Genomic DNA, 18,064 nt, shown 5'->3' on the forward strand with positions numbered 1-18,064 from the left:
AGTACACAGTTACACATAAATGTACAAGGGGCAAAAAAGACAATGATTGTGGATTTACTGTTGAGCTCATGCTGCGTCAAGTGTAGATACTCTGGAGTCTTCTGCTGAAAAATGCAGACCCAGCACTCATTACCATTGATGATCCATAACATGAAATTTGGATCTTGGTGCCAATGTCCAAGAGAAGCAATCAAGATGTACACAAAGGTAAAAGCTTGAAGGCAAACTTGACACACATAGCACAGCTTTTAATATCCAGCATTTTTCCTAATATTTGAACCTTTGATCTGTAAACTCAAACCCACTTTCCAATTAGTGTAAGATTTGGGCCTAAACTGTGGAATGAAAACTATTAAAGAAATCCTGAAGATATTGACGATGAGGTAAGAAGAATCACAGGAAAAACAGATGGTCACGGACCTTCTCCAATGGGTTACATTCATCCAGATGACAGCTATAGACAGAAGCCTCAGGGCTTCCGCTCTCCATTTCCAATAATTAGATACTGCTCCAACACGTGCATCAAAGCCCATCCTACACAAAACAATCAGTCACCAAACAAACTGACTGACTTGCAATAAAACCCACGTAATTACAGTGCTTAAGAACTCATCTTGGAAATGAAAATGACTTTTCAGTGTGACATATTGGACAGTATTTCTTATTTTCTATTCATATTAACAACAGTTTGCTTCAACTCATAATTTGCTCTATAGAATCTAAGAAATGTTGTATCCACCTGACAGCACAGAGGATCTCTCATTTTCCTCCTCAAAGGCTATAAAGTAAGTGAAGGGCATGGTGCTAATTTACACGTCGTTTATGCAGAGCAGTGACCGTTAGTGTGTCATCATTTTTTGGGGATTAGCTACCATGCAGTAATTACAGGATGAATTCATTAGTTTATCAAATCCAGAATTAAAATGTATGGTGAAACATACTAAAGAATGAAAGCTACATTTTACAGTGCCATTATTCAAATGGCCATAATTTCCGAGAATTTCAAAGTTTACAGACCACTTTTGATTATATTTTGCAATGACAAATCCATTAATCACAGGTAATAATTTAATCCATCAAAATGATCCACACTGACACCACAGAAAATGTATAATGTGCAAAAATGAACAGATTTTTAGCGTTATACCTGGGTATGTTATTAGATAAGCTGATTTGTGAGTGTACAGTATGTGCTAGCAAACTACAAAAGGGGATCTAATTTAAAAAAAAAAAAAAAAAAAAAGACATGTCAATTAAACTGTCCTTCCATGCGATTGTTCAATTAAAAGTTTACAGTCACCAACTAGAACTGTGCAGTTTAGTTAGCTTTACAGAGGCTTGTGCCAATTTCGGAACTAGCTATCCTAACTATGTAGAACTCACCAACAAGCTGTACAAGCATCTCACTTTCTATGGAGCTTTTCATAATGGGGCTTTAATTTGCTAGAGGTACTTCCTCTCAAATCTTCAGTGAAATTAAAAGCAACATATCCACAATTCAGTTTAGCAACATAACTCAGTGAATGTGAGTGTGAGGCAAGGGCCTTGAAACACTGAAATATGTTCGAGTGTGTCTACAGCGGCATCAGTTCTTAAAGTCACCGTTTACCCTCTGGAGAATAAGTTCATTTGAAAAAAAGACGACAACTACTGGTGCAGAGTGACACTGAAGTTTGAAAGTGACAGACCTGACCTATGTTTGGATATTGAATGTTTAGCACCTTTAGCTGCTGACAGCTGAGAATTTGCTGATAGTTTTACATACTACCAAAAAAAAGACAAGACAAAACAAATAAAATCAATTGGAAAAGGTCAATGACAAGTTTCAGTATCCTTCATTTCTTACAAGTGAGAAATTCAGTCTCAAATACCAACGTAAAGGTCTGCATTTCAGCAGCAGTAACGGTGCTTGAAATTTGCATTTCGCTGTATTCCAGAGCAGCATTCCATTTTCAGCACCTGTAAAATCTCACACTTTGAATAGTTTTGAGAAAGAGCAATATTATCCCAGGAAAATCTGCAAAATCTAGGCACAAAAGAAGAGAGGACACACCATCGTTCCTCTGTTCTTCTCTGTTAAAAGCCGAAATGGGGGGAAATAATGGTTTGGATATCACTGTGGTGGGATCGCAGCAGTCTTTCGGAACCTTTTCAGGCTCCCAAACATCAAAGTGAGCATTCGCAGTGTGAGGTACTTCACAAGACCATGAAGAGGATGAAGACCTTGTAAGACATGTCTGTGAATGATGTGAGAAGATGAAAGGAGCACTCAGTCTCTCACCCTCACAGGAAGAGATTACACATGTCACAAACTGAACTTCTCCAACACCGATAAGCTCGGTGTTTTCCTGTGACAGAAACTAAGTTATCGGATGTCATGTATCTGAAAATGCAGAAACGTGTATGAAAATGGAAAAAGCTCAGTGTCTAGAAAAGTCTAAAAACTGCACTCAAGGTGGGTTTTTCATGACTTTTTATTTGCGTAGCTTTGAAAAGGCTCAATGTAAACAATTAAAAACCATAGCAGGAAAATACGGATGACTGACAGAGTCATTTCTGCAAATGTCGGATTGAAGCATTAGCTTCAGCAGTCCTGGATGAAGACTCCAGAAAACATCTTGTGCCTGACACCTCATTCATCATACAACAGGACAGAAATATGAAATGACAGGGCCATCTGATGTCGACAGAGGATGGAGTTGGAAAGACGAGCACAATATGGTTCAGCAGACAGAGCTCTGCGTGGCCCCATGGCCCTGTTTCTCACCGCATGCAAAATTCTACCCCACTCTGAATTAAGCATGCTCTGGGTATGTGAGAAAGGCATTTTCCAAACAAGGAATAGGGGATGAGTGATGCTGGGGAGGGTATTCTCTGCCTGGAAATAAGTGCATGCTGTGAAAGAATCAGTAGGCTGCTTCTGAACTGATCTCCCGATGAATTCAAATATCAGGCCTCAAGAGAAATATCTATGGGATGGATATGCTGATTGGTGGGGCCTAAGGCAATAGCTGTCTTTAAATGGAATGCCATTGAAAGGAGGAAAAGACGTGAAAGTCTATACATACATCAACATGTGAATGTTCGACGGAAAGCATGAAAAAGCACTTGGGTAAATGGGGCTGGTGTATAAAGCGCTTTAAGTGTTCAGGCAGAGTAGAAAAGCACTACATACCAGTCCATTTAGCATCAGCAGTTGCTGCTACTTGATACTTGTTTGCCTCGGTGATTCACTCCGTCAGATTCTAAAGAGGCAGTGTTTTTAAAGCAGTTACAGAGCATTTGAGTTCCATTTAAGGCCATGTGCATATCTTTAGTTTTATGATTGTATCCGTGATGGAAGAAAGTGAAGCTTAGCAATTAAAGAAACTACATAGCAGCAACAGATGGCCTGACTTTAAACAGCAGAATAAAATACATTAAAACAAAGACTGATACTAGAAAATCAGCATTTCAAACCTTAATTCAATAATAGTTTTATTTCTGGTTTAAACTTTTCCACCCACCAAGTTTGGGTTGTATAGTTCGCTGTACTCAAAGCGGACCTGTCAGGATTAAATTCGGACTTGCTGTCTGGCTTTTTGAAAGCAGGGATGGAACAACTTTAGAGAATTGTCAGTGTTCAGTTGTGGATTCTTTGTGTGCCACGTTTCTCTTTTACATTGTCTCAGTTACAAGTAGTTATGAATAACCCCCGAGCAAATGGATTTGCTGCTTCACGCAACTGCTCTGAGGTTTTACTTGCTTATTTTCAAAGATAACTACAATATCTGAGAGGACCAGGGTCAAATCAATCAGTGGTGTATGGATGCATGCATCTTTTATAAGTATAGCAATTTCAGTCTAACATGAAAGTTCTACATTTTTTGTTCCACAGAGGGTGGTAAATGGAAAACCAGCATGGAAGTTTGGAACAGAAATCTCTTCCAAGAGACTGAAAATGGTAAAATTGCATTTTCAATTGAAAACATGTATCCAACATATGGCATTATTCAAGTTAACAATTACTTGCAGAAAACCCCTGACATCAACACCTATAGGCAAATGTAAAATAATTGTTTTGGGTCTGTATAGTAATTGGATCACCTAGAGAGCCAACAAAGTTCAAACCATGGTCTTTAAAGAAGAAAGAATGCTGAAAATAACTATTAGGAAAGCCTTTCAATTGAGAGATAAATGTAATGAAACAGATCTTCCTGTGGTCATAAATGACAGTAACGGCTTGTTTGGAAGTGTTGTCAGGAGAAAGCTTTTTTACCCTTTTTTGGAATGTCCAGCATATCAGCACAGACACGTCATACCAACTACAGATGGTGATTTGGGCTTGTTTTGCAGCCTTAGGACACGGGCACCTTACTGTGACTGAGCTGACCATGAACTCCTCTGTACAACAAATGATTCCAAAGTCAAATGTGAAGCCATCTGACCAACAGCTAAAGCTTGGCCCAAACGGTGTCATGCAACAGAACAAGGATCTAAGCACAGCAGCAAATCTACAACAGAATGATTGAAAAAGAAAAGGATCAAGTTGCTGCAACGGCCGAGTCAAAGTCCAGACCTCAACTGATTAAAATACTGTATGAACTTGCAGATAAACGCCTCAAACCTCAATGAACTGAAGCAATGTTGTAAAGAAGAGTGGGCTTCCACACAATGATGTGATGGATTATCACACAGAAAATAATTACTTGAACTTATTGCTGGTAAAGGTGGTTCTTTAAGCAACTGAATCTTTGGGTAAACTTGATCTTTAGCTGGACTGCACACAGTCCTATGAAAACACTACCCTTCAGTGTCACAATGAAAACCCACTACACTGCTGGTATTATAAAAATGTTACTTTTTTTTCCCTTTAGAATTTTGAAGTTATCTCCTTTTAGACAATAATAGTCCCAAAATTGTGGCAACCCTGTTGAACTTAACTAGTCATTTCTAACCAGGAAAGATTATTTGAAGAGCCGATTGCTGAGCTGTTTGGCTGTGTCTGAAAAGATCCCTTTCCACCCCCTAATTCGCCTCAGAAAATAACATCCCACCCCTGTAGAGAAGGGCCTATGAGTCACCAAACGGTGTACCTCCGCTCATGACCAAAGATTGCACTGGAGAGAGAGTGCCGACAGGAATCATAATTTGCCACTTTTCAGTGAAATGACAAGCTGAGAGAGAGAGAGAGAGCGACACACAAGCGAGTGAAGCCGAGGTAAGCTGCAGGAGACGCTGATGATTTATGTGCACATGTGCTGGTATGTCTGAGTGGTATGGCTGGGGATAGAAGTAGGAAATTACAATTATTCTCTGACTTAGTAGATTTGTGTGCACTTATATTGTACTTTGTTACACTTTAAATTAATCTAACCATATTACAGAGGGAAGAAACACTTATCTATGCTTAAGGAATCAAAGTGATCATCTTCTACGCCAAGAGAGCCACAGAGCTCTTCGCTGTATGTGTCAACATTGTCAAGGAAACAAAACAACAACAACAAAAACCTCCTTTTAATATGAACAGTGGTTGGGACCACTGGATGGCCATAATTACTGTGACCATTGCAAGAACTTCAAGCTTGTTGCCTTAGAAATGGTTGTTTCAAAGACAGGGAGGGGTCTGTGGCCACCCGCCGTCGGTTGCCATCCTCAAAGAGACTTTGATCTGTCAAGATGGTGATAAAAAGGCAATAACACAGTCAGTCTGCTCTAAGTTTGTGACTGACCGGGGTAAAACAATATTTTGCTAAATTGGTGAAAATTGCAATTCTGTAGCCGTCTGTTTCAAATACACAGAATTTCACATCAACTAGAAAGTCATATTAGACTGTGAAAAAGCACTTCTCCCTTTCTGATGAACCTTTTTTTGCATATTTGTCACACTTGTGTGTTTTAGATGATCAAAAGCATTTTAATGTCAGACAATAATAACCTGAGAAAATACAAAACGTATTATTTTTTTGGAAAGCCAAGTTAAATTTCATTTGGCACACATAGGCCTGATTACTGCTACATGTGTTGGATGAAGAAATCGCTTAAATAGAACCTGTCAGACAAAGTGAAGTAGCCTGAAGGATGTTAAAAAGGAACACATCGTGGCACAAAAGAAACTCAGGAACAGATAAGAAAGAGAAACAAAGTGGCTGACATGTATCCATCTGGAAAAGGTTACAGCACCATTTCTGAGGCTTTGGGACTCCAGTGTATCACGATGAGAGGCTTTATCCACAATTGAAAATGTAGCCAACCTTCCCAGGAGTGGACGGCCTAATTACCAATTACAAAATTAATCCGAGATCGTACTAATGACTCATCCAGGAAGTCTCAAAAGAACCCAGAACAATATCTCAGCTTTCAGGATGGGGTTATCAAACATAAGGCCCCGGGGTGGGGGGGCTAAAACATTTTGAACTTTTAACTTTTTCTTAATTTTACTGCTTGTCCTACTAATGAAACCTCCACCACTGTATTTTATAGTACATCGAAAAGACTTCCTGTTTAGTTTGTTTTTTCACTGTCTACAATAGAAATGTGTACAGAGTAAAATTCTAGGACAGTCTGGGCAATGAGCTCCCAGCACCTTTTCTGTAATTTCATACATATTTTTCTTACAATCGAGTCACAGATTTATTTCATTAAACAGAGAAACATTTCTTTATCATGTAGTAAAAGTAAGATGTGCTGTTGAAATTACATTTCTTTTTCTTATATTGAGAAAATAAGGATTTAAATGCTATTTACACTGAAAGAAAGGAAATTGTTACTAGTTCAGCGCCCCCATGTGCCCCCATTGTAAAATAAATAAAGCACAGCGTCACTACATTAAATAAAAGAGCTTTCTGAGGGAAAATGCACGTGTCAAGTTCTGCTTTACCTTCACTATATTTAAGGATAAGCTATGCAGTTCAATAACAGATAAACACTCAAAGCAATCATCGATTGACATTATTACCTACACAGAAAGCTCCACAGATTAAAAGTCTACATGTCTCATACTTTCTGGCATGACCGAGGCAGGTTGTAACTCCGATACACATACATTATAATATACAGATGACTTTATGGTACATCCAAGACTTTCTCAGGTTTATATCGGAATCAGAAGTCCAGGCGCAGCGCAACAGGATTTTACAATTAAACCTACAAGTCAGTGTGTTTATATAACAACTCACAAATAGGTGAACATATCCATTAAAGACATATTCATACCCACAGATCATGGCCATAAACAAATACACGCAGCCATAAGAAAGAAACACTTATACTAACATTTAAACACTCGACCTGCAGAGTTCTACTTGTCAACTAGCTGGAAGGCAGGACGTCAGTACATAACCTTGATTTTTGCTTTGGGCAGTAACTAACAGTGAAGTGAAGTGAACCAGTTCTGAAAGACCTAAAATATGGCCTGAATGCCTCAGGTGAAAAAAAAGAGCCAAATAAACTTGGGAAATTGTTTTGTTTTGACTCATCACAATACAGGAAGTACACTGAAAATATCTGTATGTTTGTCAAAGTCAAACCTTCCACTCACCTCTGGCATTCGCTGGCATGGAGAACCAGGTCCTGATTGTTCTTGGCCCTGACAGTGAGTTCGTGCTCAGTTGGGTTGAAGATGTCGAGCAGTAGATGACAATGGCGAGTGCTGTGGACACAGAAACAAGAAGTGACTGTATATTCTGCACCATGCTGCCGTCAGCAGTTTTAGCATTTAAGAAACGCTGCAAATGTTAGGAAGCGGTCCCAGGAGGATGCTGGAAAAACTCTACTCTAACGCCATCCTCACAGAAACATCGAAAAATCACCTCAATGGCCTTCAACTGCTTCAACAAGGTGCCAGTTTTGTAACTTACTAAAAAGGCAACTATGACTACATGACACCTGTATCATGCGTGTCTCAGAATTGACATCTATTCTTTTTTTAAGGTCATTCCAAATATCACATTATAGTTTGCATCTAAATATCCTGGCATGTTTGAAATCTGATTTCTCTTTTACCTTTTTGTCTTTCTTTCAAGCTGACCCCAAAATGAGAGTATCAAAGAAACGACTGTTACGAGAAAGAGCACAAGCTGCCTAGTTAGTTAGAAATATACCGTAGTATAAGATTATCTAATAAGCTCGAGTTATGCATGTCCAGCTATTTATAAATCGGTACTTGGTATATATTATCTACTTCTGCATAATGCTTATATATCTAATACAATACCATTTCCTTCCTGTGTTGTTTTTGGTCTACTGCTGTTTTGATTCTATGTTCAATGTGAAGGAGGTGCTCTTAATATGTCAGTTGTTCAATTGCTCTCATCATTTTCTCCTCATCTGTCATCTGTATTATTTTTCATTACTCCTGTTTTTTTTGTAGATTTGTTGTTTTTAAATGTTCTTATAAATGAATTGACTTAGTTTTGCATTATCGATATAGTTCTGTTACTCATGTTTGTGGTAGCTTAAGCTGCACCTAGAATGAGATATGCTGCATAAATAAAGACTTGCTTTTTTTCCATTTTGCACAGTTAAATAATTCACACTCACAAATGCAAAACTTAAAGCTCATCATCTGTGTGCTGCAGTCTGTCTGTAACCTGTGCATATAACAGTTTGCTTATTCATATAGGAGTTCATTATTTTCTAAATTAAATTACCTTCTAAAAATACAGGCCAACATACATGGGCCGACCAAACGCACGACATCAAGAGAAGACACGGTGTGAAGTACTCATCACTCCTTGTCACAACATCAAAGGTGGCGGTGCTTTCATCAGGCCCACAGGTCTAGCTGGAGCAGGTCATCTCCACATAATACCGGGCCTGCTTTTCTCATGCAGATCATAAGAGGGCCAATTTGTGATTTAGATCAAGACAGGAGAGATGATGCTGGATTTTCAAAGAGTTAATTTTAACCCCTAAGTAGGTGTTATTTTTTTTCCCTCCATAATGACAGATAAAAGGAAGGGCTGTCGCAAAACAGAAACAGAAGCAGACTGACCAGTGTAGCGAGTATATGGTTACATAAACAAGCAGTTTATAGGCATACAGCAACAATGTTACAGAACTTCACGGCTTTACAGCATTATAGAAAATGGCCAAACTTTCTGGGTAAATTATATGTAGAAGCTTTGCACTTTTTGCTTAAAAAAACAAACATATTTACCACATTATTTGTTGAAAACCGCGATAAATGAGTTGAACGCACTTCAGTAAAATCATGTGTAAAAAATTACAGTCAGGAACTATAATTCAGTGTCGACATTTTACTTTGAACAGTTTGTTTGTTTACAAACAGTGAAAACAGTAACTATAACTAGCAACAACAGAACTGACACCAGAAAATGACACAAAGTGTTGTAAAATTTTGCGAAGTCCATACTGCCCATTGTTCCATCATCCCTCACATTCACCCTCCTCCCACTGAGCTCTTTGCCTCTTAAATCTCACGGTTAATGGAGGCTTTAGTTGAGCTTTCCCTAGTCCCTAATAAACTGACGTGGCAATTAAAGGAGCATATTTTTTAAGGCCTATCCCGGTTCCTTTAATTGTCTAGTTGTCTTTGTTGTCGGATGTGATTAACAGGCAGAAAGGGGGAGGTGCTGATTTATCAGCCATCCTGTTCAGCGAAGGAGATCAATCAGGCATCGAGTTAAGAACGCAAGCCTCATTGCTCATGTGCTAAGCACCAGGTAGAGTGACAGAACACACAGCAATGGAGGCGCACACGATGTGAAGTCACATTTTTGTAGGCGTTAAAAGACTAAAGGATGAAATGATGCTGCGCAGCGGTTGGACAACTTCATTCAAGATCTGTCGCCGCAACAACTGCAGAACGTCTGTAGACGAAAGCTAAAGATTATGCTTTTGAACTAGTGGGAACTGAGTCATAACACTGAATCATTTTGATAAGTATTCTGCTGAGCTACTACGCTGGGCACAGAGATCTAAGCTGAATAAATAATTCAAAACCGCCAATAGGGTTTCAAACTATTTGTCTCCATTTCAGTCAGTGAATTTTTACATTCCTCTTTGAAAGCAGAGAGAGGCGGAGAGGGAGCAAAATTATCCCCAGCGTTTCAAAGTGAACGCACATCCAACCTGCTTCTTTGTTCGTGGTGTACAAAGCAAATCACTCACTAATGAAACATCAGCACTGCTACCTTACATACATTTAATATAACTCACAACTATAGATTGCTTGCTTTGGTTGTGGATGAACACCGAACAGTTTTGAAGGTGGCAGGGATTCGTTTCATCCTACTACCAACATGCACAGATTTCCATGCATATGTGATGACACCTGTGAAAATAGCAGATCATTTTCAGTGCACCTGGTGCTGTGCCAAAGGACAGAGTACAGTGAGTTAATGACTGTCACTGCCTATTCCCGAGAACCCCACAACACTAACGAATGAACCACCAGGTCAGTATTCTGCTCATTTGAAGAGGACCCTGTTGCAGAAGAGTAATTCTCCGAGTCTGCCACATATTTCTTTGAAACCACGACCACAAAAAGCAAGACTGTGCAAAGTCTGTAGGTACAAAAAGGACAACAACTGTTGTTTTATGCCTATAAAATATTTCTGGCTCTATGTTTTATTGTGTTCTTGGACTCTGCAGGAAATCCTTTAAAATATTTGGCTTTGCATGAACCTCAGTTCAAAGCTAGGCCATGCTGGCTTTGTAAAGCAAATGCAAATATAGTTAAACAGTATATATAGTTAATGTGTACCATTTTCTGTGGACACATCCTACTTTTCAACTGCATATTTTTATCCTTGGACTGCACTAGAGTAGTTTTGCATGACTCTCAGTTCAAAATAATCTTTATTTATGGGCCTCGGTGCTGCTACTTCCCTTAAAGACAACTTTCCTCTGATTAGTTTCCCCTCACAAAAAGGTTTGAACAACACACGAGGTGATCTCCCTCCCAGAGCCATGAAGGCCATAAAGAAAACCCCCCCTGACTGACATCATACAGAGGACAAATGGGGACAAAAAGGAGAGCCTGAGACAGAGTGGTTAGAAAAAGCTCAGTCTGAAGCCTGACCTTTAAACCCACAGGGATTACTTTGTATCTGACCTTGTTATTTGAAATTTTGTCCATGTTTAATATGAGTATACATGTCAAAAAATAAGAAAAAGTATAATGGGCCCACTTTTTAAAAAAACTATTTAATCAAAGTGTTTGTCATTTTGATGTGATTGGGACATTGTTGAGGGAAGATAGTAGGGTGGTAAAAATAACACTGTGAGAACCGAAAACGCAAAGATCGTTAGAGCTGGGCCCACACCTCAGTCAGTTCTGCAAATTGCAATCAATAGGTGCTGATTTTGCAGACTTAGTCTGACACAAAAACATGACATACTCTCTGCACACTAAATGTAATGGCGAGTGAAGGGGTATTTTTAGCTACAGCAGCCAGCAATAAGGGAGCTGACTCCATGTTTATGTCCACATTTAACCACTGAGATTATTAAACACAGTGAATACTTGTTATACACTAATGTCTTGTCAGCATTTGGACAATGTCCATAAAGAATTAAAATCAAAGCCCGAACAATCCTTTGCCAAAAACAGTCATCAGAAAACACACTAAAGAAGAATTAGAATATCATGAAAAAGGTCTTTTTTTGTACTTTGTGCTAATTAAGCACATGCAGCCACAAACAAAAGAAAGACTGTTGATTTGAATGCTGTCCAGATGACAGTCATCACAGGCCGCCTCCTCCTCGAGGAGAGTAAGACGCTGAAAAGGCTGGATGTTCACAGAGTACAGCATCGAAGCATATTAAAAAATGCGTTGATGGCAAGGGAACAATCTGGTAGGACAAACCGAATCTTTGCCTTCTGTCCCGACTTCCTCCCATCATCCCCCAACTGGTCGAGGCACTCAGTATGATTGGCATTTGGCATAGACAAAACATTTTAAACACTGTATTTCTTACATGCACAATGAAGTTTTCTACGTCTCTTATGTCCTGTCATGGCTGCCTCACCATGAAACTGGTTCTGTCGGAGGTTTCTTCCTGTTAAAAGGGAGTTTTTCCTTCCCACTGTCGCCAACTACTTGCTCATAGCGAGTATGACCAAGTATTGTTGGGGGTTTTCTCTCTATTATTGTAGGGACTTACAATATAAAGCACTTAAGGCAACTTCTGTCATTTGGCACTATATAAATACAACTGTATTGAAATGAAGTCCACTATTAAAGCAACGGGGATTGCAGTAACACCTCAGCTGTGCCATAAACTGATTGCCTCCATGTCCTGCTGCTTAATGCAGTAACTTGTGGTAAAGGAGGCCCAACCAAGGGGGTTTAAGCCCTTTTTTTGATTGGTCCTAGCAAATATTCTAGTTAATATTCTATTTTGAAGCAATGGATTTTAGATTTTTATAAGATACAAATCATAATCATCAAAATGAAAACAATTTTTTTTTAAAACAAACATGAAACTTTTCCATGATGTTCTCAGTTTTAGAGATATACTCATATTTTAATTTTTTAACAGTATCTCCACATGGAAATGGATTTTACCTCTCCGAGTTTTACTTTACCTCTCCTTGACATATTTCATTCACTACAAAATAATTTTCACATTAAAATTTCAACATGATCCCAGTGAGGGCTGATGTCAAAACTTTTTCACAGCCCTACTGTTTACCAGAAAGTTGTGATATCTGCCAGCAGTGGAGGCTGATCTCCATATTCTCAGTAAGGCCTCAGTCACACAAGAGAATGTGAGAGGTTTTTCACTCGGGTGCCTCGTGACCTGACGCTAAATAATGTTTCGTGTTCTTTTACACATCGTACGTGTCAGCTGTTACACTCAAAATTCAGATTTACGCAGAGGAACAGTTTGTAGTAAAATATGCTAAAATCCTGCACTCCACACACAGTCACTCAGCCCCCAACAATTTCTAACAGAAGACTTATTAACACATATTTATCCATCTTCAGTATCGTCTCATTTGCTATCACATTGTTTTAAGAGAGCCACACCTGAACTATTCTATTATTTTGTTAGTACATTACTTGCTACCTCATTTTTGAGCCACAAATTTGTGCTGGTTTTGATAGAATGCTGGTTATTAATGAAGTGAACAAGCTGCATCTGTTTATAATTTATAAATGACAAATTTTCCCCATTTAGATGGGGCCCATTCTCAGCCTGATGTGTGGTTTCTGTGCAAGCCACCGCTGGCAAGTTTGCCCCTGGTTCATACCACAACAGATATGAGATTTATCACAGGCAATTGTGGTATTATCACAAACAGACTGCATGTAAGTGCCAACTTGATCCAGTTAAACTAAAATTGACAGACTGACTCCATCCTACTGCCGTTTTATCTGTCTTACTGCTAGGTTGAAAGCCAGCCACCAAAGCCAGTTTGAAGTTTGAAGATTTCAAAGGCACATTGTCACAATTTCTTTGGTCATGCAGCGGTTTCCAACGACCGTTTTCCCTGGTGTGACGTAGCCTGAACTATGCATGATTAACAGAATGCACATCCATAAAATTTTCCTCCTCAACAGCAAAGCGTTTTTCCAGGTCAACACAGTGCTAAGTGAATAGGATTTTAACAGGTTCCTGTAAAGTATGGATCACTGAGCATTTCACACATCCCGCCTATTCATCACATTCTTTAAGAGATCTGTCAACTCACACATGGCCTTACTCTGAAGAGGCTCAAAAGAACAAAACGCTACTGAATAGTGTCATAAACATTACGAGTAAAAGGTAAAATAAGATGTGATCGGCAGAATAGAGAAAACTCAATCTAACTGGCATTTAACTTAAACTATAAAGAATATAAACTGCAGGCATGTTGGTGGGTATGTTGGGAGGCTTACTGAGAATATGGACATCATCCTCCACTGCTGACATCCAGATAACCAATTGAAAAAGGGTTTACAATGTCAAAAAATGCTTATTTTATATAGGTAAAAAGAGTTCTAAATACTATATATAAACACTGCTCCCCCCCCCCAAAAAAAACAAAAACAAAACACATTGAAAAGACATCAGATCTCAGCAGAGGGGGGGAAAGTCATGCTGGAAACACTGGTATGGACTGTGTTAGGAAAGAAACTAAAATGATCGACCTACAGAATTCCCAGACACCCAAAGTGAACAAATGACGCAGCAGGCTAGTCCACTTTGCCAACAATTATTGCAGCAACTCTAAATGGTACTAATGGTTTGTCAGTCATGTGGGGGTCCATACAATGTCAGGATATGCTCAGATAGTGTCCTGTGGGACCCGTTTCCAGATCTGTTCTATTGGATTTAGGTCAGGCAACCGTGGTTCCAGTCAGTTCTTCCAGGAACTACTTGCATACTCTTACCACATGAGGCCAGGCAATGTCACGCACCAGGAGGAACCAAGGACCCACTGCACCACCGCAGGATCTTACAATGGGTCCAAGGATTTCATCCCGATACCTAATAACACGCGGGGCGCTGTTGCCCAGCCTGTTGAGATCTGTGTATCCCTCTATCGATATGCTCCTGGCAGTGCTCATCCTGTTCCTCCTTCCACAAAGGAGCAGATACTGGTCTGTAGGGCCCAGGCATCGCCTCGTGCTACCAGTAGTGACACTGACCCAGACAAACACACAACTAGTGAAGAAACTGTCAGAAATGATGAGGAGGGAAAAAACATTGGTGGCCTCCACCTGTAAAATCATTCCTGATTTGGGGGTTGTCTCATTGTTCCCCCGCTAGTGCACCTGCTGTTAATTTCATTAACGCCAAAGCACCTGAAACAGATTACCAATCGCTCTGCTACTGAACGAGAAACAAAACGAGATGGAAATCATATTGTGTTATTTTAAGCACAGAACCACTGCAGTGGGGCTGGTGGTGGGGGTTGAGTCATATGGGGAGTGGAGAATCAGGACAAAGTATAAAATTGAGTAAATGTAATTTATGTTTGGAAAATGCCCAAACGCTTATTTCAATGAACCTGGACATTTTTTCATTAAAGACTGATTAAAAAAAAAAAGGTGGGTGATCATCTTGGGAGGGTCCAGCTTTCATTTTCTTAAGGGGCTCCTGCCAGGAGAAAGTTTTGATAACCACTGATTTAGGGTGATTAAGTTTTACTCTTTAGACAGATGATGTTGTCAAGCACAGCATGTACTCGTTCATTTGGCTTACTTCAAGGTATTTGATCTTGATATGATTTAGTAAAATATTCCATTTTTCAGGCAGAACTGACAAGAAACAAGCCTGACTAGACTACACTCAGCAACACTCAGTTTTAAACACACAGTGAAATTTCTCACATTCTCTTTGCTCATAAGAAGCCTAAAGGTTAAATCAGTTTGTTAGTGGCCAGATTGTGTCCCCTAATCTTATTTTGAAGAAGGAGGAGATAAAAAAAAAAGTTCTCCCTTATTCATAAAAGGTCACCAAAGCGTATGGCTATGCATAAGGAGATTTGACCTTTTGCATATTAACTTAATGTGCAAACCACTATTTTATTTTGATATAAACTTATTTAATTTTTCTTTTCACTTTATTCACATTGTGTTCCTTACTTGATATAAGCATATTTAAAATGCTGTGCATTTGTTCTAGAAGTTTAGCATTTGCAGTGAGAAGAGCATAAAAGAGACACAGAGACAAGAGTTAAAGTTCTTCAGGAAGAGTAGAGTGGTAAATGAGATGCAGAGGTCACAGCAGAATGTAATTCATTAGCGTAATCTGCTGGTCTGCTGCTATAATACTAATATTACTGTACATATCAGGTGGTGACACGCTGTTGAAAGCGTGAGCGGTGAACAAGGCAAGCAGGGAGTCAAAGGAGGACTGTAAAAGGTGAACAGCAGACGATGGCAGCTATCTTATTAGCCGTGATGAAAACATTACCCAACACTGATGAGGGAGCCAGTTAGCTAGCTAGGTGACAAAACATGCCTCAGTGGACAGTAACAGTGAAGGACAGAGACAGGAGAAAGAATCACAGCTGTATGGAGTAATGAGCAGATTTATCTTTGTAAAGCTGTATTTTATTTTCTTTGTCTGCACCTGTGGATCATTGCGAGTCATCCCTAGGATACATTCACAAGTTGATGTCACGGGCAATCCAGCAACACACAATTTTGGCCCAAAGATTAACCATATTCAAAGCCGCCCACTTGTTGGGAGCAGGTGAGATAATTCTTCTCAAAAATGTCATGCATTTATTAGAAAACAACACTTAGATAAACGACAGTAATGCAGAGAGATGCAGCAGTGGTTCACTAGTTGAATTCTAACAGAATCTGTGGTGATTCTGTGTTTGGGTTGTAATATCCCTTTTATTTGTTTAAGGTAAGACATGTAACACAACCACAAAATCAAAAGCTTTACCATAAAGTAATTTACCAGCTAAACAATAGTCTTGTTTTATTCTGAGTTTAGCAGTGATGCCAGGAAGGAACTATATACTATAACTGATAAATATGAAGCGCTACCTTTAGTTGAATTACTTAATTACACAGCTATATGAAGGTGGCTAATTGGGCATTAATAACACAAACTTAAATAGTTTTAGCTTTTCCCCCCAGCTTGTTACGAATATCTGGTAAATAAATGGCGTAAAACTGGTGCACAATTTTTTCCCCATTGTGGATTTGAAACACAATTTTGATATTTGTTACATCAGCAATGGTACTAGAAACTGTGGTCATGTGAACTATGTGATGGTTCCCTTTTAAGTCTGCTTCACATGTAACTTGATACAGAACATGGCCTGATTAAGGACCAGTGTATTGGCACTCTTCTGAAATGTATTATGTATTTCTCATCGGGTTTAAACATTTTTTTTCCCCCCATATAAAACTGCTAATTTAACTAATGATCTTAGTAGCCTACTGTTGTAGTCAACTGTTTTATACTTAAAATAGTTAAAAAAACCAATACTGTACTGTTTTACGTGTTGATATGTTGTTCTACACCCACTAATCATTAAATACCAGTGTTTCCCTAATATTGAATTAATTGGAGGGCGGAAAGAAGAAAAAACAGGAAGCTAAAAAAAGAAAAAGGTTTTTTTTTTAAAAAGTAAAGTAAATAAAAAAGAAGATGATGATGAAAAGGAATAGACTGGATGAGGAGAACGGTGGAGACTAAACACTGATGCAAGCAGCTGCTGTACTACTACATAAAATAAGGAGGATTTCTCCTGGTTTTCTTTCTTTTTTAAGAGACATGAAGAGGAACAGTAGATAAGTAGAGAGACAGGAAGGGGAGGAGAGGGAGAAAAACAGAAAAACAGATCGTAAGGATAAGCTGCTGTATTATTGAGAAGTTTCGTACCACCACTTCCAAATTCTCTCTCAACTTCTCTTTTTTTTAAAAATTCAATAGTGCTTATCATAACAAGTAACGCTGACTCTTCAACAGGGGAAATTCAAACAAAACGAATGTGTGTGGACTCTGCACGGGTAAGCAGACAATGGGTTTTGAATAAATGTTATTACACTGTGAGCCCCATGTGTCTGAAATATTTATTGTAAACTATCTCAATCCCTCATCTGTGAGCCTTGTAAAGGTAGTCTTAGAGGGTCCAGACGTGCTATTATTTACTCTGTGAATGTTAAATGGTAACAGTGATGCATCAGTGTATGGTCAAAGGCTGTTTCAAACATAGGTGCCCCCTATGTCTGGTGGTGCATGTTATTAAGACAGTAGGAAAGGAAAGTTGGCAGCACCGACTTCTATCTAACAAGTAGTTTGCTGAGCTGTGAAAAAGAGCAATCATCCTGATTTTTTTTGTTTTTATATTTACTGCACGTTTCAGATCATCATCGAAAAAATTTTAATAGAAGACAAAGCTAACCCGACTAAATACAAAATGCGCTTTTTAAACGATCATTTCAATTATTAAAGGAAAAAAGTTATCCAAACCTATCTGGCCCTGTCTGAAAAAGTAATTGCCTCCTAAAACCTAATAACTGGTTGTGCCACCCTTGGCAGCAAGAACTGCAATCAAGCATTTGAAATTACTGGCAATGACTCTTTCACATCGCTGTGGAGGAAGCATCTCAATTAGATTTAAGTCGGGACTTTGACTAGGCCACTCCAAAACCTTCAT

The 18,064-nt window shown here is 38.9% G+C and overlaps 1 protein-coding gene across 2 annotated transcripts in view; it reads right to left on the bottom strand.

Moving 5' to 3' along the window:
• Positions 1–18,064, bottom strand: part of trappc9 (trafficking protein particle complex subunit 9) — a 224,892-nt gene that overhangs the window by 89,784 nt on the left and 117,044 nt on the right. For both annotated transcript variants that reach the window (XM_025902130.1, XM_025902129.1), the window contains one exon: positions 7,520–7,630. In XM_025902130.1, the coding sequence (XP_025757915.1) occupies positions 7,520–7,630 (111 nt within the window). The remainder of the gene's footprint in view (positions 1–7,519; positions 7,631–18,064) is intronic.

This window comes from Oreochromis niloticus, linkage group LG22, assembly GCF_001858045.2.
Source record: "Oreochromis niloticus isolate F11D_XX linkage group LG22, O_niloticus_UMD_NMBU, whole genome shotgun sequence".
Lineage (NCBI taxonomy): Eukaryota > Metazoa > Chordata > Actinopteri > Cichliformes > Cichlidae > Oreochromis > Oreochromis niloticus.